This window comes from Cuculus canorus, chromosome 29 (genome assembly GCF_017976375.1).
Source record: "Cuculus canorus isolate bCucCan1 chromosome 29, bCucCan1.pri, whole genome shotgun sequence".
NCBI lineage: Eukaryota > Metazoa > Chordata > Aves > Cuculiformes > Cuculidae > Cuculus > Cuculus canorus.
Window position 1 is genome coordinate 3017005 of NC_071429.1, and position 21411 is coordinate 3038415.

At 64.3% G+C, this 21411-nt stretch overlaps 1 protein-coding gene across 2 annotated transcripts; it reads left to right on the top strand.

The window, feature by feature from the left end:
- Window positions 1-259: 259 nt before the first annotated feature.
- FMNL3 (formin like 3) lies at window positions 260-20382 on the top strand. 2 transcript variants are annotated; one of them, XM_054051274.1, is made up of 28 exons: window positions 260-470; window positions 4538-4621; window positions 4726-4806; window positions 4897-4973; window positions 7410-7493; window positions 7797-7949; window positions 8830-8938; window positions 9022-9098; window positions 9194-9287; window positions 10350-10424; window positions 10510-10620; window positions 10908-11057; window positions 11685-11786; window positions 11871-12120; window positions 12762-12830; window positions 13204-13328; window positions 13404-13606; window positions 14253-14487; window positions 14574-14642; window positions 15558-15638; window positions 15745-15874; window positions 17123-17283; window positions 17796-17897; window positions 18010-18099; window positions 18710-18821; window positions 18921-19019; window positions 19899-19931; window positions 20001-20382. In XM_054051274.1, the coding sequence occupies exons 1-26, from the start codon at window positions 324-326 to the stop codon at window positions 19010-19012; spliced, it is 3063 nt and encodes a 1020-aa protein (XP_053907249.1). In that variant the 5' UTR covers window positions 260-323; the 3' UTR covers window positions 19013-19019; window positions 19899-19931; window positions 20001-20382. The 2 variants fall into 2 exon arrangements, with proteins under 2 accessions (XP_053907249.1, XP_053907250.1); XM_054051275.1 differs by lacking the exon at window positions 7797-7949.
- The last annotated feature ends 1029 nt before the right edge of the window (window positions 20383-21411 follow it).

A 21411-nucleotide genomic window follows, 5' to 3' on the forward strand; every position in this document is an offset into this window, starting at 1 on the left:
CGATCCCGCCCACGCACCGAATACGCGACGCTGATTGGATGCTGCGGACGAGGCGCGGGCCAATGGGAGTCCTCCTCTCTGCTCTCTCGCGCCCCCACGTGGCGACGCCGCCGCGGCTGCGCCTTCGAGCGCCCCCCGGTGGCTCCGGTGGTGCCGTTTGTGCTCGGGCGCCCCCTGGTGGCTCCGGTGGCGACGACGCCCCCGGCTCGGGCGCCCCCCGGTGGCTCCGGTTGGGCGGGGCGGGGCGGGGCCGGGAGACGACGGGCTAAGCGCCCCCCCCCCCCCCCGCGCCTCCTCCGCCCCCCCCGGTGCCTGGACCGGGGATGGGGAACGTGGAGAGCGCGGATGGGGAGGCGCTGCCCCGGGGACCGGGAACGGCGGCGGCCCCCGGGGGACCCGGGTTGCTCGCCCCCGGTAAGATGCCGATGCCGGAGCCTTGCGAGCTGGAGGAGCGCTTTGCCTTGGTGCTGGTAAGGGATCGAACCTCTCCGGTGCCGTTCCCCGGGACTCCATCCCTCCTCCCGGAGTGCCTTCTCCGGTTCCCGCTTCTCTTCTCCGTGTTCCATCCCTGCTCCCACTGCTCTGGTTCCCCGGCTCTATCTCCCGGGACCCCTCCCGGTACTCTTCCCCTCCCGGGACCCCTCCCGGTGCTCTTCCCCTCCCGGTGCTCTTCCCCTCCCGGGACCCCTCCCGGTGCTCTTCCCCTCCCGGTGCTCTTCCCTTCCCGGGACCCCTCCCGGTGCTCTTCCCTTCCCGGGACCCTTCCCGGTGCTCTTCCCTTCCCGGGACCTCTCCCGGTGCTTCTCCCCTCCCGGTTCTCATCCTCCCCCCGGTTCCTCTCCCGGTGCTCTTCTTCCCCCCGGTTCCCCTCTCGGTTCTCCCCCCCTCCCGGTTCCCCTCCCGGTCCCGGTGTCCGGTTGCGGGGTCGGGCGGGGATCGCCGGTACCGGGACTTCCCCGGGATGGGGGGGGGGGGGCACACGTTCCCGGAGCCGCCGTTCCCCTGCAGCCCCGGGGCTTTTGGAGTGGGGAAAGTCCCGGTGGGGGCACGGGGCGAGTGGGGAGGCGCGAGGCTTGGGGATCCCTCCTGGATGCTGGGGATCCCCCGCGGGGGTGAGGTCCCCGATTCTGGGGGTCCCCATGGATGTGATGGCTCTGTGGTTTGGGGTCCCCGATTCTGGGGATCCCCATGGATATGGTGTTGCTGTGGTTTGGGATCCCCGATTCTGGGGGTCCCCATGGATGCAATGTCACTGTGGTTTGCGGTCCCCAATGTTGGGGGTCCCCATGGATGCGACGTTGCTGTGGTTTGGGATCCCTGATTCTGGGGGTCCCCATGGATGTGATGTTGCTGTGGTTTGGGGTCCCCAATGTTGGGGGTCCCCATGGATGCGACGTTGCTGTGGTTTGGGATCCCTGATTCTGGGGGTCCCCATGGATGCAATGTCCCTGTGGTTTGGGGTCCCCGATTCTGGGGGTCCCCATGGATGCGATGTCCCTGTGGTTTGGGATCCCTGATTCTGGGGATCCCCACGGATGCGGTGTCCCCGTGGGTGCAGTGTCCCCATGGCTGGGGGTCCCCATGGATGCAATGTCCCCATGGTTGGGAGTCCCCGGTGTTGGGGGTCCCCATATTTGAGGGTTCCTGTGAGCGTGGAGTGCCCTCATAGTGGGGGTCCCCATGGCTGGGGGTCCCTGTGAATACACTGTCCCCGTGACTGGGGGGTCCCTACGGGTGACCCCCACCCCGCTGTTCCCGCCGGGGCGGTGGCCGTTGTGCCGCGCTCACCAGCCCAAACCATCCTGCGCCCCCCGTTTAGCGGCCACAGCTCCGCACTGATCCTGTCCCCACGCTGTCACCTCGGGGCCATCGCCACCACCGACCCCATGGGGGTCACTCCTGGCACAACGCGGTGGCTTTTATTTTGGGGGGGCCACCATGGCCAAGTGACACCCGGGGCACGCGGCCTCCGGTACCACCATCCCGGTGGCCACGGCCAACGGAAGCCGCAGGCGGGCAGGAAATGCCGAGCGTGGTCCCAGGGGGTTACTGGGAGCTGGAACTGGGGATACTGGGGGGCACTGACCCCCCCCTTCTCAGCGTGGGATTGTCCCACCCGTGGGGCCATCGCTCGTCCCCGCATCCCACGCGGGGCGGATGTGGCACCCGGTCACCGTGGGGCCGGTGGCGGGGGGGGCGCATCCTGCTTGAGGGGGGACACACACACATGGATTTTTGGGTCCATCCCAATGTTGTCACCCCCAAAATCCATCACGCTCCCCCCAGCATCATCCTGGAGGAAAACATCCCATCGTACGCCCCGGGGACCCGAACGGGCAGGATGCGACCCCAGGTCCCCAAAGCGGGTGGGCTGCAGCCTCTGGTTCTTGGGGGGGTGTTGGGGGGGGGACACAGACGGGATGGGGGTCCCCGTGGAAGTGGGGGGGGGAGTTGGTGGTGGAGGAAGCGGCTGAGCTCCTGCCACAAAGGCAGGAAACCGAGTGGCTGGAACGTGGGCGACGGCGGCTGCGCTTCCAAGCCCCCCCCTTGGGTCCCCCCCCTGCCCGGGACCCCTGTGCCCCCCAACTCCTGCCCGGGACCTCCGTGTCCCCCCCATGCCCAGGGTCTCTATGTCCCCTGGGACCTCTGTGTGTCCCCCTCAAGAGCCTCTGTGTCCCCTCCATCTGGATTTCCATGTCCCCCCTGTGCCTGGGGGGGGTGTCTCTGTGTCCCCCCCCTTTCTCAGCACCCCAATCCCCCCACCTGGGACCTCCATGTCCCCCCCCCTGCACTTCCATGTCCCCCCCTGCCTGGTGCCTCCACGCCTCCTGGGGTCTCCATGTCCCCCCCTTCCCAGGTTTCCCTGTCCCCTGGCATCTCCATGTCCCCCCCAGGACCCCCCTGGAATCTCTGTGTCCCCCCCTTTGGCCCTTCATGTCCCCCCTCTTCTCCTCCATCCCAGTGTGGGGGGGCCCTGGGTACCCCAGGCTTTCTCCAGTGGCTGTGACGTACGAAGCCCCATCCCTATGGCATTTCTGGGGGTCCCCATGGTGGCCGTGATGCCCTCATCCCACGGGACTGTCCCCCCGCAATCTGGGGGTCACGGCCGCGCCCAGGCTGGGGTTCGGTTTCCTGCGGGCAGCGATGAACGGATAATTTTAGCTGCTACCGGGTGGGTGGAGTGCGGGCACCTCCCCACTGCCGCGGGGGCCAAGCGGCCCCCGGCACCGCCTGGGGGTCACCTCGCTGCGGTGGCATCGCCCATTAGGGTGGCATTGGCCACCGTGATGACACTACTCGTTGAGGTAGCATCGCTGCCCTGGTGGCATCACCCATTGGGGTGGCATCACTTGTTGGGGTGATATTGCTGCCCTGGTGGCATCACTTGTTGGGGTGGCATCACCCGTTGGGGTGGCATTGCTGCCCTGGTGGCTTCACCTGTGGTGGTGGCATCACCCCTTGGGGTGGCATCACTCATTGGGGTGGCATTGCTGCCCCAATGGCATCACTTGTTGGGGTGGCATTGCAGCTCTGGTGGCTTCACCCGTGGTGGTGGCATCACCCATTGGGGTGGCATCACTTGTTGGGGTGATATTGCTGTCCTGGTGGCATCACTTGTTGGGGTGGCATCCCTGCCCTGGTGGCTTCACCTGTGGTGGTGGCATCACCCCTTGGGGTGGCATTGCTGCCCTGGTGGCATCATTTGTTGGGGTGGCATCACTTGTTGGGGTGATATTGCTGCCCTGGTGGCATCACACCTTGGGGTGGCATCACTCGTTGGGGTGGCATTGCTGCCATGGTGGCATCACTTGTTGGGGTGGCATTGCAGCTCTGATGGCTTCACCCGTGGTGGTGGCATCACCCATTGGGGTGGCATCACTTGTTGGGGTGGCATCCCTGCCCTGGTGGCATCAGCTGCCATGGTGACATCTCCCATTGCGGTGGATTTGGTGCTGTGGTGCCATCACCTGCCGTGCTCGCATCACCCGCTGGGGTGGCACGTCCTGCCAGGGCAGCCCCTGTCCCCCCCATGTCCCCACATTCCTCGGTGCCACCGCTGCGAGTCCCTGGTGACAGCGGTGCCCCGGTGGGTGTCGCGCCGCGGTCGGGGTGTCGGGGCTGCGGTTTGCGGGTGAGGAAGCGGGTGCAGACAGGAAGGATGCGTCGGTGCTGCTGGCAGCTGGCATGGGGCACTGGTGGCACTGGTGGCACTGGTGGCACTGGTTTCCTATGCCATGCATGTGGCCTTGTGCCCACCAGTGCCTCCCAGTGCCAGGGACCATCGGGGGGCCCCTGGCTGTGTTTGGGGGTGGGGGGTGTCTGGGTGACATCGAGGGGGACCCTGGCTGTGTTTGGGGGGGGTGGTGACATCGAGGGGACCCTGGCTGTGTTTGGGGGGGGGGCTGGGTGACATCGAGGGGACCCTGGCTGTGTTTGGGGCTTGGTGACACTGGGGGGGCCCTGGCCATGCTGTGGGTCCCCTCGGGGGGGGGACAGTGTCCCCGTGTCCCCCAGGGTCACCCCCTTTTCCCCCCAGAGCTCCATGAACCTCCCCCCGGACAAAGCCCGGCTGCTGCGCCAGTACGACAACGAGAAGAAGTGGGACCTCATCTGCGACCAGGTGGGGGTTTTGGGGGGGCTGAAGGGGACTGGGGGGGGGAGGGGGGGGCTGTGCCAGCATCACTGACACCCCCCAAAAAAAAAAATCTCCTTCCAACCCCCCAGGAACGATTCCAGGTGAAAAGCCCCCCCCACGCCTACATCCAGAAACTGCGCAGCTTCTTGGAACCGGGGGTGACGCGGAAGGTGAGGGGTTCGGGGGGGGGGGGGGGGAGGGGGGGCGGTCCTGGGGGTTCGGGGGGGTGTCCAGCTCAGCCCTGGCTTTGCCCCCCCCAGAAATTCAGGAGGAGAGTGCAGGAGTCGACAAAGGTCCTGCGGGAACTGGAGATCAGCCTGAGGACCAACCACATCGGGTGAGTGGGGGGGGTCCTGGGGGGGGGGGGCAGGGGGTCCTGGGGGGGGCACACACAGAGGGGGTCCTGAGGGGGGCACAGGGGGTCCTGAGGACACGCACATGAGGTCTGGGGGGGATACACATGAGGTCTGGGGGGGGTACACAGGGGGTCCTGGGAGGGGGCACAGGGGGTCCTGGAGAGGGAACAGGGGGTCCGGGGGGCACACAGGGGTCCTGGGGGGGGGGGGGCACAGGGGGTCCTGGGGGACACACACACACAGGGGGTCCTGGGGACGGCACACACAGGGGGTCCTGGGGGGGGCACACAGGGGTCCTGGGGGGGGGCACACACAGAGGGGGTCCTGGGGAGGGGTACACAAGGGGTCCTGGTGGACTCACCCACAGAGGAGGTCCTGGGGGGGGTACAGGCGGTCCTGGGGGGGGGGGGGGCTGGGCACACAGGGGGTCCTGGGGGGGCACGCAGGGGGGCCGGGGAGTACATAGGGGGTCTGGGGGACACACAGGGACACAGTGGGTCCCAGTGCAGGAGGTGGGGGGGTCCTGGGGGGGTCACACAAGGTTCTGGGGGGGGGGGGTCCCATGGCAGGAAGAGGATCCTGTGGGGGGAGTGGGGGGCGCACAGGGTCCTGGGAGGGTCCCAGTGCAGGAGGTGGGGGGGTGTCCCGGGGGGGGGGGGGGTCAGGGGCTCCTGGTGTGCAGCCCCGCTGCAGCTGCAGGGGAAGTCGCAGGCGCTGCAGGAACTGTGCCTGTTCCTGCGCCGCCGCTGCAGCAGCGGATGCCGCGGGCGGATGCGCCGCGATGACGCCCTGCGAGGAGCTGCGAGGTCGCATCCTGCACCTCCTGGCACCGCAGGCTTCGGCGCTGAGCCCGCCGGTGTGCCCGGGCTCCTCGGGCACCCACCCTGTGCGCACGCTGCATTGTGCGTGTGCAAACCTCCCCCCCTGTGCGCGCAGCCCATGCGCGCAGCCCTGGCGCCTCGTGCACACCCATGCACACTCGCAGCCCATGCACGTGTGCTCCATGCGCACAGTCCCTCTCCCCGGGGGTGTGCTTTCCCACGTGTAGGTGCTCCCCTCGTGCACACACAGGCTGTGCACACCTCCCCTTTGCACATACACGCTGTGCACACCCCTCCTCGTGCACACCCCATGCACACACACACTTTGCACACACACCCCGTGCACACACACTTTGCACAGACACCCCCTGTGCACACACCCCCTGTGCACACTCACCCCATGCGCACACATGCTGTGCACACTCCCTATACCCATGCAACACCCCCCCCAAAAAATGCCCCCCATCCCTTATGCACACCCCAATGTTCACCCCAGTGTCCCCCCTCACCCCAGGGTGCTCAGGGCTGGGGGCACCCAAACCCCATCACCTCAGGGTGCTCAGAGCTGGGGGCACCCAAACCCCATCGCCTCAGGGTGCTCAGGGCTGGGGGCACCCAAACCCCCTCACCCAGGGTGCTCAGAGCTGGGGGCACCCAAACCCCATCGCCCCAGAGTGCTCAGAGCTGGGGGCACCCAAACCCCATCGCCCCAGAGTGCTCAGAGCTGGGGGCACCCAAACCCCATCGCCCCAGGGTGCTTGCAGCCGAGCCCTTCCCGCGCTGCAGGCGGCAGATAAAGCTGCGCAGGTGCTGGCACGGGTGATAGCAGAGGGGCTGCAACCGTCAGCGCAGCCCCAGGTGTCCCCAAGTGTCCCCACCCCAGCCCTGAGCCCCACTGGGGGTCCCCATGGTCTGGGGAGGAGGGGTTCAGGCCAGGAGCTGGAGCAGAGTGGGAGCGGGGCACTGGGGGGACTGGAGCAGAGTGGGATGGGGATAGTGGGGGGACTGGAGCAGAGTGGGATGGGGACAGTGGGGGGACTGGAGCAGAGTGGGATGGGGACACTGGAGGGACTGGAGCAGAGTGGGATGGGGATAGTGGGGGGACTGGAGCAGAGTGGGATGAGGGCACTGGAGGGACTGGAGCAGAGTGGGATGGGGATAATGGGGGGACTGGAGCAGAGTGGGATGGGGACACTGGGGGGACTGGAGCAGAGTGGGATGGGGGCACTGGGGGGACTGGAGGGACTGGATGGGGTTGAGATAGAGGACCAGGATCCAGGCAATGCAGGAATTTGGAACACCAGTATGAGGCTGGGATGAGAGAACTGGAGGCCCCAGGACCAAACTGGGCTGGAAAAGCAGAACCCATGGAATGAAGGAACTGGGGAGATGGGATCAGACTGCGATGGGGGCACTGGGCGGGACTGGATCAGACTGGGATGGGGGCAGGATGAGGCTGAGACAGAGGACCAGGACCTGGGGAATGCTGGAACTGGGGGCACTGGGACCAAACTGGGCTGGAAGAACAGGACCCAGGGAACGGAGGAACTGGGGGGACCGGGACCCGCGGCCGCTGATGGGTTCTCGGTGCCGTAGGTGGGTGCGCGAGTTCCTCAACGATGAGAACAAAGGACTGGATGTGCTGGTGAACTACCTGTCCTTCGCCCAGTGCGCCGTCATGTGAGTGGGTACTGGGGTGCAGGGGGGGTCTGGGGGTGCAGGGGGGGTCTGGGAGAAGGGGATGGCGAGGGTCCCGCTGTCCCCGGGGCAGCTCCCTGCTCCGTATCGGCACCGGGGCAGCCGGGGCATCCCGAGGGATGCGGGTTCTCGAGGGCCATGGGATGCTCGGTCCCCTCTTTGTGCCAAAATCGTGGCTCCCAACGCCTCCTTCGCGCCAATGCCCACCGCTACCGCCCACTTCAGCGCTTGCCGCGGCGGCCGTGGCTCTTTTGCGTGCCGAAGCCGCTTGCGTGTCGCACCCAGGTTGGATTTGGAGGGCCTGGAAGGCGGCGAGGACGGCGCGCTGGAGAAGTTGCGCGTCTGGAGCAGATCCATCGAGGATCTGCAGCCCCCCAGCGCCCTGCCCGCCCCCTTCGCCAGCAGCCTCGCCCGCTCGGCACGCCAGACCGCCCTACGGTACGTGTGCCCGCCGCCGCCGGGCACCAACCGCAGCTGTGCCGCTTGGAGCTGGTGGCCACCGCGCTGCTGCCGCTTGCCGGGGCCGTGCCGTATGGCATCCTGCCCCGTGCCACGTGCTTCTGGCTGCGATGTGCGCCGTGCCGAGCGCTGTCTTGCCCGTGGCGTGTGCCGTGCCATGTGCCCTGTGCCAGACACCATCCTGCCCGTGGCGTGTGCCGTGCCATGTGCCCTGTGCCATCCTGCCCGTGGCGTGTGCCGTGCCGAGCACCGTCGTGCCATGCCATGTGCCCTGTGCCATCCTGCCTGTGGCGTGTGCCATGCTGTGTGCCATCCTGTTTCGGTGCATGCCTGGCCACGCCACATCCCGCCGTGCGGTGCGTGCCGTACTGAGCCCCATCTCGCCTGCGGCGCAAACCCCACCGTGCCGTGTCCTGCTCGGTGCATGGTGCATGCCACACCCCGCGGCTGTGCCGTCTCCCGTGTCTCGTGGCGCCGGTGGCCTGCGCCGTGCCCTGTCCTGCTCTGTGCCATGGCATGCGTGGTGCACGCTCACCCGGCTCTGGCTGTGCCGCGCGCTCGGGGTAACGCGCCCCATCTCTGCTTCCAGGCCTGGGGTCCCTCTCTCTGCCTGCGCTCTCTTCTCTCTCTCTCCTCTGCGCCCGCCTCGCCGGGTAAGTAACCGGCGCGGCATCAGTGGCGGCTTCGCTCCGCGTCTCCGCTCAACCTCTCTGTCCTTCTCGCCCTCCGGCCGCTTCTCTCTGCCCCTCTGAAAGCCACACTATCCCCACGCCATCCCCACCGCGGTGCCGGCTGAGCGCTGGCGGTGCAATTCCGGCGCTGCCAGCGTCCTGCTCACCGGTGCCCGCTTGCCCCCCAGTTACGGCACGCTGCCGAGCCGCAGGGCGCTGAAGAACTCGCGTTTGGTGAGCCAGAAGGATGACGTCCACCTCTGCATCATGTGTCTGAGGGCCATCATGAACTACCAGGTACCGCCGAGCCGCGGAGGCAGCGGTGACGCCGAGGCCACCGCCACGGCACGGTTAACGCCGCCTCCGCTCCGTCCCCACAGTACGGCTTCAATCTGGTGATGTCCCATCCTCACGCCGTCAACGAGATCGCTCTGAGCCTCAATAACAAAAACCCCAGGTGAGAAGGAAAGAGGGGGAAGGGGAGGGGGTTTGGGGGGGTCCCTGGTGCCATCTGGGGGTGACGGTGATGGTGACGGCGCTGCTCGGTCCCAGGACGAAGGCGCTGGTGCTGGAGCTGCTGGCGGCCGTGTGCCTGGTGAGGGGCGGCCACGAGATCATCCTCGCCGCCTTCGACAACTTCAAGGAGGTACGAGGGGAGTAGAGGGGAACGGGGTGAGACTGGGCTGGGGGGACTGGGGGGGGCTGGGGGGAAAGGATGAGAGGGGGGGACTGGGGGGGACTGGAGGAGGTTGGGATGGGGGGGACTGGGGGGACTGGGGGGGACTGGGGGGAAAGGATGAGAGGGAGGGACTGGGGGGGACTGGAGGAGGTTGGGATGGGGGGGACTGGAGCGAAAGGGGTGGGGCACTGGGGGGACTGGAGCAGGCTGGGATGGGGATACTGGTGGGACTGGAGCAGAGTGGGATGGGGGTACTGGGGGGTCTGGATGAGGCTGAGATGGGGGAACTGGGGGGACTGGAGCACAGTGGGATGGGGGTACTGGGGGGTCTGGATAAGGCTGAGATGGGGGAACTGGGGGGACTGGAGCACAGTGGGATGGGGATACTGGGGGGACTGGATAGGGCCGCAGTGGGGGGACTGGGGGGACTGGAGCAGAGGGGGATGGGGGCACTGGTGGGATTGGAGCACAGTGGGATGGGGATACTGGGGGGACTGGATGAAGCTGGGGTGGGGGGACTGGAGCAGAGGGGATGGAGATACTGGTGGGACTGGAGCACAGTGGGATGGGGGCACTGGGGGGACAGCGTGAGGCTGGGGTGGAGGACCAGGACTCAGGGAATGCAGGAATTGGGGGCACCAGTATGAAGGTGGGATGGGGGCACTGGGGGCACCAGGATCAAACTGGGCTGGATGAGCGGGATCCAAGGAATGGAGGAACTGGGGCCACCAGGTTCAGACTGTGTTGGGAGCACTGGGGCCACCAGGACCAGGTTGGGATGGAGAACCAGGACCCAGGGAATGCAGGAATTGGGGGCACCAGGAGTAGGTTGGGATGGGGAGACTGGAGCACAGGGGATGGAGGGATCAGGGAGGATGAGGTCAAGGTGGGACTGATGCCTCCAGGACCAGACTGGGATTTGGGGTTTGGAATGGAGGAGATTTGGGGTCAGTGGCTGCTGGTGGTGGTGGTGGTGATGGTGGTGGTGGGGGTCCAAGCCAGGTTAACCCCCCGTCCGCACCTACTCAGGTCTGCAAAGAGAAGCACCGCTTCGAGCGGCTGATGGACTACTTCCGCAACGAGGACAGCAGCATCGACTTCATGGTGGGACGCTTGGTCCTGGGGGATGATGGGGGGTGGCAGGAGATGCTGGGGTGGGGGCTCCCGGTGACCCCAGCCCTGCCCGCAGGTGGCCTGCATGCAGTTCATCAACATCGTGGTGCATTCAGTGGAAGACATGAATTTCCGCGTCCATCTCCAGTATGAGTTCACCAAACTGGGGCTGGAGGAGTTCCTGCAGGTACAGGAGGTCCTACAGGGACAAGGGGGAAAAGGGGGTTGAGCCATTCCTCCCCCCCCTGCAGCCCCACCACTTCTCTACTGGTGGAACTGGGAGCATTGAACCCTCAAAGGGAAGGAAAAGGGGCTCAGGGTGGGGCAATTTCTCTCCCCCCCGTGAAGTTCCTGGAGATCCCAGGTGGATTTTGGGGTGGGAGAGTGGGAAACTGGGAGTTCAGACATTGGTACTGCGGGGTGGGCACCTTAAGGAACCCCCCCAAGTCCCTGACGCCGCCCCGGTGCCCACAGAAGTCGAGGCATACGGAGAGCGAGAAGCTGCAGGTGCAGATCCAGGCGTACTTGGACAATGTTTTCGATGTCGGAGGTCTGCTGGAGGATGCTGAGACCAAGAACGTGGCTCTGGAGAAGGTGGAGGAGCTGGAGGAGCATCTATCCCACGTACGTGAGCGTAGGGGAGGCCGGAGATGCTCCGTTCTGCGTCCTGGGACATCTCTGCTCAGGGTCTGGATTTCATAGAGTTGGGTTGGGTTGGAAGGGACCTCAAAGCCCATCCAGTTCCACCCTCTGCCATGGGCAGGGGGACACCTCCCGCTGGATAGGGGCTCCAAACCCCATCCAACCTGGCCTGGAACCCCTCCAGGGATGGGGCAGCCCCCACTGCTCTGGACAACCTGGGCCAGGGTCTCCCCACCCTCATCATGAAGAATTTCTTCCTAACGTCCAATCTAAATCTTCCCTCTTCCAATTTAAAGCCATTCCCTCTCATCCTATCGCTCTGTGCCTTTGGAAGGAGTCCCTCTCCAGCTTTCTTGGAGCCCCTTTCAACACTGGAAGCTGCTCCAAGATCTCTTTGGAGCCTTCTCTTCTCCAGGCTGGACAACCCCAACTCTCTCAGCCTGTCCTCGTACGGGAGGTTCTCCATCCCTCCGATCATCTCCGTGACCTCCTCTGGACCCGCTCCAACAGCTTTGTGTCCTTCTTACATTGTGTTTTGCCCCTGAGGAGGTCGGTTGTGATACCAGGAAGGTCCCGAAGCTGAAGTCACAGCCGTGTCCTCTCCCGTAGCTGACGGAGAAGCTGCTGGACCTGGAGAACGAGAACATGATGCGCGTGGCGGAGCTGGAGAAGCAACTGCTGCAGCGCGAGAAGGAACTGGAGGTGGTCAAGGTGCGTTGGGGGGCACCGTGAGGACCATGGGGAGCCTGGGAGGGTCCTGGTGTCCCCCCTAAACCTGACACTTGTTGTCCCCAGGAGACCTTCGAGCACACGAGCCACCAGGTGCACACGCTGCGGCGGTTGATCAAGGAGAAGGACGAGGCTTTCCGGCGGCGTTACGGCTCCGAGCCGCCCCCCCCGACCCCCGGCACCGAACCCCCTCCCCAGCCCGACCCCCTGCCCCCAGATGAGCCCCCCCGGCTCCCCGTCCCCCCCCCGGTGGAGTCTGCGCCCCCAGCGCCCCCACCGCCACCCCCCCTGCCGCCCCCCGCGCCCCCGCTGCCAGGTGAGGAGGGGGGTATATGGGGGGGGTGGTCCCTAAAAATGGGGGGGTTCCAGGACTGGAGCATCCCCAGGATGGAGCTGGGCTCCAAAAATGGGGGGTCCCCAATGCTGAGCCACTCTCAAGGCTGGGGTGCCCCCAAAATTGGGGGGGTACCCAATGGTGGGCCACTCTCAAGGATGGGGGGGTCCCCAAAATAGGGGTGTCCCAGGGCTGGAGCATCCCCAGGATGAAGTTGGGCTCCAAAACTGGGGTGTCCCCAATGCTTGGCCACTCTCAAGGCTGGGGTGTCCCCAAAACTGGGGTGTCCTGCATCTGGGTCCACTCTCAAGGCTGGGGAGATCCCCAAAGTGGGGGTGTCCCAGGGCTGGAGCATCCCCAGGATGGAGCTGGGCTCCAAAACTGGGGTGTCCTGGGTCTGAGTCCACTCCCAAGGCTGGGGTGTCTCCAGAAGTGGGGTGTCCTGCATCTGGGTCCACTCTCAAGGCTGGGGAGATCCCCAAAGTGGGGGTGTCCCAGGGCTGGAGCATCCCCAGGATGGAGCTGGGCTCCAAAACTGGGATGTCCCCAATGCTGGGTCCACTCTCAAGGCTGGGGGGGTCCCCCGAACTGGGACATGGTGTCACCCCCTCCTCCCTCCACAGGGAAGTGTCCCCCAGCTCCGCCGCTGCCCGGGGCCTCTCCCTCCATCACCCTCACCGTCGGGCTCTCGGGTAGGGATTGGGGACCACAGGGATGGGGACAAGGAGGGTGTGGGGAGCTTGGGGACAGGGACAAGGAGGATGTGGGCACCATGGGGCCATGGAGATAGGGACAATGACCCTGGGGATGGGGACGAGGGTGCAGAGACCCTGCAGATGAGGACAACGAGGGTGTGGGGACAACGGGGGTTGCAAGGACCGTGGTGTTTGGGTTGCAGTGGCCAAGGGATGGGTGCGCAGACCCATGGCACAGGGATGGGGTGGCCCAGGGGGTTGGGTCACCCAGGGGTTGAGGTGGCCCAGGAGATGGTGACAGCCTGGAGCATGGTGGGCCAGGCTGGGGCGGCTCGTGGTGGGGCTGAGTTGGCTCCCGTCCCGCTGGCAGCCATTCGGATCAAGAAGCCCATCAAGACCAAGTTCCGCTTGCCCGTCTTCAACTGGACGGCGTTGAAGCCCAACCAGATCAGCGGGACGGTGTTCAGCGAGTTGGATGACGAGCGGGTGCTGGAGGTGAGCTCAGTCAACTTGAGCGACTGGATGAGCGTTTGACACAACCTTCGAGCTCCAAAATCTTTGTCCCCAAAGGACCTCGACCTGGAACGCTTCGAGGAGCTCTTCAAGACCAAGGCGCAGGGCCCAGCCCTCGACCTCGTCTGTGCCAAGAACAAGGCGTCGCAGAAGGTGGCCAGCAAGGTGACGCTGCTGGAGGCCAACCGCGCCAAGAACCTGGCCATCACCCTGCGCAAGGCGGGCCGCAGCGCCGAGGAGATCTGCAGGGCCATCCACACGTACGGGGGGACATGAGGGGGGGCTGGGGGGCAGCCAAGGGGGTGCTGGGGGTGCAGGGTCTGGTTGGGGTTCAGGGGGACCAGGTAGGGTTCAAAGGGGCTGAATGGGGTTCAGAGGGTCCAGTTGGGGTGCAGGGTCTGGCTGGGGTTCAGAGGGACCAGGCAGAATGCAGAAGGTCCAGTTGGGGTACAGGGGGACCAGGCAGGGTTCAGGGGGGCTGAATGGGGTTCAGAGGGTCCAGTTAGGGTGCAGGGTCTGGTTGGGGTGCAGGGGGGCTGGTTGGGGTGCAGAGGGTCTGGTTGGGGTGCAGGGGGACAGGTTGGGGTGCAGGGGGTCTGGTTGGGGTGCAAGGGTCTGGTTGGGGTGCAGAGGGTCTGGTTGGGGTGCAGGGGGACAGGTTGGGGTGCAGGCGGTCTGGTTGGGGTGCAGGGGGTCTGGTTGGGGAGCGGAGGGTCTGGTTGGGGTGCAGAGGGTCTGGTTGGGGTGCAGGGGGACAGGTTGGGGTGCAGGGGGTCTGGTTGGGGTGCAGGGTTGTGGTTGGGGTGCAGGGGGTCTTGTTGGGGTGCAGGGGCGCTGGTTGGGCTGTGGACGGTCTGGCCGGGGCGCAGTGGGGCTCCAGTCTCCACCGCTGTGGGCGCGGTGCAGGTTTGATCTGACGACGGTGCCGGTGGACTTTGTGGAGTGCCTGATGCGGTTTCTGCCGACGGAGGCGGAGGTGAAGGCGCTGCGGCAGTACGAGCGGGAGCGCAAACCGCTGGAGGAGCTGGCGGACGAGGATCGCTTCATGCTGCAGTTCAGCAAGGTGGAACGGCTGCCGCAGCGCATGGCCATCATGGCCTTCCTCGGCAACTTCACCGAGAACCTCCAGATGCTGACACCGGTACGGAGCCGGGGAGGGGGGGATAAAAGCCCACTATTTTGGGGACCCAGGTCCCAGCTGAATCCCGTTGTTCTGCCCCCCTGCAGCAACTCAACGCCATCATCGCAGCCTCAGCCTCCGTCAAGTCCTCGCAGAAGCTGAAGCGGATGCTGGAGGTGAGCGTGGTGGGACAAAGGGATGCTCTGGACAGGCTGGAGAAGTGGGGCTGTGAGAACCTCAGGAGGTTCAACCAGGCCAAAGGCAAGGTCCTACCTCTGGGTTGGGGCAATCCCCGATTGCAGTACAGGATGGGGGATGATGGGATGGAGAGCTGCCCCGAGGAGAAGGGCTTGGGGTGATGGTCGATGAGAATCTCGACAGGAGCCACGATGTGCGCCACCTGTGTCCTGGGCTGCGTCCAAAGCAGCGTGGCCAGCAGGGAGGGAGGGGATTCTGCCCCTCTGCTCCTCTCTGTGAGACCTCATCTGGAGGATTGGGGTCAGTTCTGGAATCCTCAATGTAAGAAGGAGATGGAGCTGCTGGAACGGGTCCAGAGGAGGCTCCAAGGATGCTGCGAGGGATGGAGAACCTCCTGTGCAAGGACAGGCTGAGAGAGTTGGGGTTGTTCAGCCTGGAGAAGAGAAGGCTCCGAGGAGATCTCATAGTGACCTTCCAGTACCTGAAGGGGCTCCAGGAAAGCTGGAGAGGGGCTGTTCGTAAAGGCTGTGGGGATGGGACGAGGGGGAACGGGGATGAACTGGAGAGGGGCAGAGTTAGACTGGACATGAGGAAGAACTTCTTCACCATGAGAGTGAGGAGGCCCTGGAACAGGGAAGCTGTGGCTGCCCCATCCCTGGAGGTGTTCAAGGCCGGGTTGGATGGGCCTTGGGCACCTGATCCAGTGAGATGTCCCTGCCCATGGCCGGGGGGGTGGAACTGGAGGGGCTTTAAGGTCCCTTCCAACCCAAACTATTCTATGTGGGGAGCCACGAGCTGCACCCTCTGTCCTCGCTGTAGCTGGGTCAGGAGGTCCTAGGGAGGGGTCTCACTCCTCCCTGACCCCCCCAAACCTAATGCTTCCCCCTTTGCAGATCATCTTAGCGTTGGGCAACTACATGAACAGCAGCAAACGCGGCGCCGTCTACGGCTTCAAACTGCAGAGCTTGGACCTGGTGGGCAACCCCAAACCTCACGTCCAGGTCCTTGGGGCCACATTGACTGCTGGGGGTTCCATCTCACATCTTTGACACCCCCATTTCTCCCCCAATCATCTTGCAGCTCCTGGACACGAAGTCAACAGACAGGAAGATGACGCTGCTGCATTTCATCGCATTGACCGTACGGGAGAAGTACCCGGAGCTGTCGACCTTTTGGCAGGAGCTGCACTTTGTGGAGAAGGCGGCTGCAGGTGCTGTCCCTGCGCTCCCCCCCACCCCAAACACGGCATATCCTCCCCGGGCTCCATAGAATCATAGAATCACCAGGTTGGAAAGGACCCATTGGATCATGGAGTCCAACCATTCCTAACACTCCCTAAACCATGGCCCTCAGCACTTCATCCACCCGTTCCTTGAACACCTCCAGGGAAGGTGACTCAACCCCCTCCCTGGGCAGCTGTTCCAGTGCCCAATGACTCTTTCTGTGAAGAATTTTTTTCTGATATCCATTCTGAACCTCCCCTGGTGGAGCTTCAGGCCATTCCCTCTTGTCCTGTCCCCTGTCACTTGGGAGAAGAGCCCAGCGCCCTCCTCTCTCCAACCTTTCAGGCAGTTGTAGAGAGTAATAAGGTCTCCCCTCAGCCTCCTCTTCTCCAGGCTAAACAACCCCAGCTCTCTCAGCCGCTCCTCATCAGACGTTCTCCAGCCCCTTCTGCAGCTTCATTGCTCTTCTCTGGACACTCTCCAGAGCCTCAACATCCTTCTTGTGGTGAGGGGCCCAGAACTGAACACAGTATTCAAGGTGTGGTCTCCCCAGTGCTGAGTACAGAGGGAGAATCACCTCCCTGGACCCCATTTCTGATCCAAGCCAAGATGCCGTTGGCCTTCTTGGCCCCCTGGGCACACTGCTGGCTCATGGTCAGTCAATCCACACCCCCAGGTCCTTCTCCTCCGTGCAGCTCTCCAGCCCCTCTTCCCCCAGTCTGTAGCTGCACAGGGTTGTTGTGCCCCAAGTGCAGGACCCGGCATTTGGCCTTGTTGAACCTCATCCCATTGGTCTCATCCCATGGATACAGCCTGTTCAGATCCCTTTGGAGCCTCCCTACCCTCCAGCAGATCCACGCTTCCTCCCAGCTTAGTGTCATCTGCAAACTTGCTGAGGGTGCACTCGATGCCTTCATCCAGGTCATTGATAAAGGCATTGAACAGGGCTGGACCAGTACCGAGCCCTGAGGAACCCCACTTAGAACTGGTCTCCAGCTGGAGTTAACTCCATTGACCACCACTCTCTGGGCCATCCAACCAGTTTCCACCCCAGGAGAGTGTGCGCCCATCCATGCCGGAGACAGTTTCTGAAGCAGAACGCTGTGAGAAACCGTGTCAAAGGCTCTCCTGAAGTCCAAGAAGACTCCATCCACAGCCTTTTCCCCATCCACTAGTCGAGTCATTTGGTCATCATGGACAATATGTTGTCCGTGTGACATCTGGTGTCCCCACAGTGTCCCTGGAGAACGTGCTGCTCGACGTCAAGGAGCTTGGCCGGGGCATGGAGCTGCTGCGGCGGGAGTGCGGACTGCACGAGCACGGCGTGCTGCGCGCCTTCCTGGCCGCCAGCGAGGGCAAACTGGAGCGGCTGCAGAAGGACGCACGCACAGCCGAGGTGAGCCTCGCACACGCCTTGCTTTGCACGCTCCTCGTGCATATCTTGCTTTGCACGCTCCTCGTGCATATCTTGCTTTGCATGCTCCTCGTGCACGGCTGCCTGGCTTCACATGGCTCTTGTGCAAGCCTTGTCGCACCTGCCTGGCTTCGCACAGCTCTAGTGCAAGCCTTGTCACACCTGCCTGGCTTTGCACGGCTCTTGTGCAAGCCTTGTCGCACCTGCCTGGCTTTGCACGGCTCTAGTGCAAGCCTTGCTTTGCACGCTCCTCATGCACAACTTGCTTTGCACGTTCCTCGTGCAAGCCTCATCCCACTCTTTGCGCACACCTTGTCCCACGCACCTCCCTTCACACCCTCCTCTCCGCTCGCCGTGCTTTGTACGACCCTCACTCACGAGCCTTGCTTTGCACCCTCCTCGCTCACGCCTCGTTGCACACCTTTGCACGCTCCTCTTGCACACCCATCGGGCTTTGACACCCCCGCTCCGGTGACGCCCGGTTGCCATTGCAGGACGCATACAACGCCGTTGTGCGTTATTTCGGCGAGAGCCCCAAGACCACTCCCCCGTCCGTCTTTTTCCCGGTTTTCGCGCGTTTTATCCGCTCCTATAAGGTGAGAAGGGGGTGGGGAGGGGGATGGAAGGAGAAGGAGGAGGAGGAGGGGGGGGATCTTGGTGACAGTGCATCCGAAGAGGGGGACACTGGTGCCACCGCTGTCACCGCAGGACGCGGAGCAGGAGAATGAGATGAGGAAGAAGCAGGAGGAGGTGATGCGGGAGAAGCTGTTGGCACAGGAGGCAAAGAAGCAGGAGAAGGTGAGCAGGGAGGGGACACACAGGGGACACCTGTGTCCCCCCCCCAACTTGGCACCCTGAGCTCCTTCTGTCCCAAATCTGGGGGCCCGTGTCCCCAAGCTGCGCTCCCCGTGTCCCCAACGAGGCACTCGCACGTCCCCAACTTGCAATCTCTGCGTCCCCAATCTGGGCCCCCCTGTTTCCAGCCTGAGACCCCCCCCGTGTCCCCAGTCTGTGACACTCATGTCCCCAAGTGGGGCTCCCTGTGTTCCCAACATGGGATGCTGATATGCCCAGTGTGGGCTCCTCGTGCCCCCAACCTTGTGTCCCCGATCCAAGACTCATGTCCCCAACCTGAGCACTACTGTGTCCCCAACATGGGACTTCTGTGTCCCCAACAGTGGACCCCCATCTCCCCAATTTGGGACCTGACCTTTGCATCTTCAAGCTGTGACCTCTGTGTCCCCAACCTGGGATTTCTGTGTCCCCAACCCTGGACCCCCATCTCCCCAATTTGAGACCTTTGCATCCTCAACCTGTGACCTCTGTGTCCCCAACCTGCGCTCTCTGTGTCCCTGAACCTCCAACACCACTGTCCCCAACACCTGACCCTTGTGTCCCCCCCTTGCAGCGGAACAAGTGGCAGCAGCAGGAACTGATCGCTGAGCTGCGCCGCCGTCAGGCCAAGGACCACCGCCCCGTCTACGAGGGCAAGGACGGCACCATCGAGGACATCATCACCGGTAACGGCCCCCTCCGTTCCCCCGATGCCGGGGTCCCCGGGCACACGGGGGCTGACGTGTCCCCGTGTCCCCCCCCCGCCCCGACCCCCCCCCCTGCAGCGCTGAAGAGCGTCCCCTTCACCGCCCGCACCGCCAAGCGGGGCTCTCGCTTCTTCTGCGACCCGTCCCACCACGACGAGTCCACCTGTTAGCCCCCAGGTACCGCCGGCACGCCGGGACCCCCGGAGCCCCCCCCGGAGCCCCCTGCATGCCCCCTCCTGCACGCCCCCCGCCCCGCATGCCTCACCCTTGGGTGCCCGGTACCCACCCGGTGCCCACCCAGCGCCCAGCAGAGCAGGGGCACGGGAATGGAGCGCGGTGCAAGGATGGATCCCGGTACAGGATCCCAGTACAGGATCATGGTGCAAAACTGGGACCTGGTGTAGGATCCCAGTGCAAGGCTGGGTCCTGCTACTGGATCCCAGTACAGGATCCTGGTGCGAGGCTGGGTACCGGCACAGGATTCCAGTACAGGATCCCAGTATAAGGCTGGGTTCTGGCATGGTGCCTTTGCTACAGTACTGCATCCCAGTACAACACTGGATCCCGGTGCATGGTCCCAGTGCAACACTGGATCCCGGTGCATGGTCCCAGTACAATACTGGGTCCCGGTGCATGGTCCCAGTGCAACACTGGATCCCGGTGCATGGTCCCAGTGCAACACTGGATCCCGGTGCATTGTCCCAGTACAACACTGGATCCCAGTGCATGGTCCCAGTACAACACTGGGTCCCGGTGCATGGTCCCAGTGCAACACTGGATCCCGGTGCATGGTCCCAGTACAACACTGGATCCCGGTGCATGGTCCCAGTACAATACTGGGTCCCGGTGCATGGTCCCAGTGCAACACTGGATCCCGGTGCATGGTCCCAGTACAACACTGGATCCCAGTGCATGGTCCCAGTACAACACTGGGTCCCAGTGCATGGTCCCAGTACAACACTGGATCCCAGTACAACACTGGGTCCCAGTGCATGGTCCCAGTACAACACTGGGTCCCAGTGCAGAGTTCCTGACACTGTCCCTTCCATCCCACAGCGCGACGGTGGATCCGCCTGTAGCCAAGCAAGGGTAAGGCTGCAGTGCTGGGGGGGGTTCAGCTGCCTCAGTTTCCCCTCCTCACCTCGCTTTGTCCCCCAGGACCCAGGGGACAGCATCATCCTCACAGACGACATCCCCGTCCCCCCCAAACTGGGGGGAACCCTGTGGCTGGGACCCCCTCCCCACAGCAGGGGCCAAATCCTGCCCATGGCTGCGGTGGGGGCTGAACCCATGGGGTGCCCCCGCTCCGCATCGGGGGTCCCCCGGGGGGCGAGGGGGGGTCAGAGCCCCTGCGTCCCACCATAGGGACCCCCCCAACCCCGCGCTCGTCACTTTGACCACTGATATCAACACTAATTGCCAAAAAAAGGGACCAAAGCCAGGCTGGGGTTGAGGGGTGGGGGGGTGCAGAATGGCCCCCTTTCTTCCCCCTCCCCAGAATTCCATCCCCCACCCCAAAATTCCAAACTCCTCTCCCAGTTCCCGGTGACTTTTTGTACATGTGAAATATATGGAATCTTTTACATGGTCGCTGCTTGGTTTGGGGGGGGGGGGCGTAAAAGGGGAGGAAAAGTGGGGGGGGGGGAAAGGGGGTGGGGAGAAAGGGGGGCTAAGGTGACCCCCAGGTTGCGGGGGGAGCACCATCCTGCCCTTAGTTCTTAAAGCTGGGGAATTAAGGGGGGGTGGGAGATCCTATTGGGGGGGGGGGGGGAAGCCCCACTCCAGGGTGGAGTGGCCCCAGTTCATCCCAGTGGGGGCAGCTGGGGGGCACTGGGAGCCGTTTGGGGAAGGGAGGGGCAGGATGAGGTCCTGGGAGGAAAGGAAAAGGGGGCACAGAGGGGCAGGATGGGGCCTGAGCACCCCCAGGGCACAGCAAAATAGAATGGAACGGCAGGATGGGGGCTGAGCCGCACCCAGGGCAGGGGCAGGATGGGAGCTGAGCACCACCAGGGCAGTGTTTCGGGGCAGGATGGGAGCTGAGCACCACCAGGGCAGTGTTTTGGGGCAGGATGCAGCCAGAGCACCTCTGCCCGCAGGGTTGGACAGGCTGCGAGGAGCTTCGTGCGGTCCCCGTATCCCTCAGCGAGGAGAAGAAATGATTCAGGGTGGCAGGATGTGGCCCCAGCAGCTCCACTGCTGGGGTAGAAGGGGTTCAGAGGGGCAGGATGCATCCCCAGACCCTCCCCATGCCCAGGGATTAGCCCTGAAAAAGGGACTAAAAGTTTCCCCTAATCCTCTCTGGTGAGATTACCAATGCCGCCGCGCCCCGGGCCACATCCAGCCCTGGCTCAGGACCGATCCCTGGCTCCGTTGGCCCCCCGTTGCCTTTTAATCCGTCAGTACAAGGCAGGGGTGCCGTGACCCCAGTGCCATCGTGCTCCGTCCCCAAGTGCCATTGCAGATGGTGGTGTCTGTCCATCTATCCATCCATCCGTCCGTCCATCCGCCAGGCTCAGCACCGGTCCCTACGCCCTCTCAGCCTCACAGGATGCCCATCGCTCGCCCTGAG

What these genes read in the sequence shown, in the direction of transcription:
- FMNL3 (XM_054051274.1), top strand. Translation starts at nt 324, where the DNA reads ATGGGGAACGTGGAGAGCGCGGATGGGGAGGCGCTGCCCCGGGGACCG. An exon ending in AGCTGAAGCGGATGCTGGAG is followed by an intron (nt 14,643 to 15,557) that starts GTGAGCGTGGTG and finishes CCCCCTTTGCAG; the next exon opens with ATCATCTTAGCGTTGGGCAA. An exon ending in AGGACGCACGCACAGCCGAG is followed by an intron (nt 17,284 to 17,795) that starts GTGAGCCTCGCA and finishes TTGCCATTGCAG; the next exon opens with GACGCATACAACGCCGTTGT.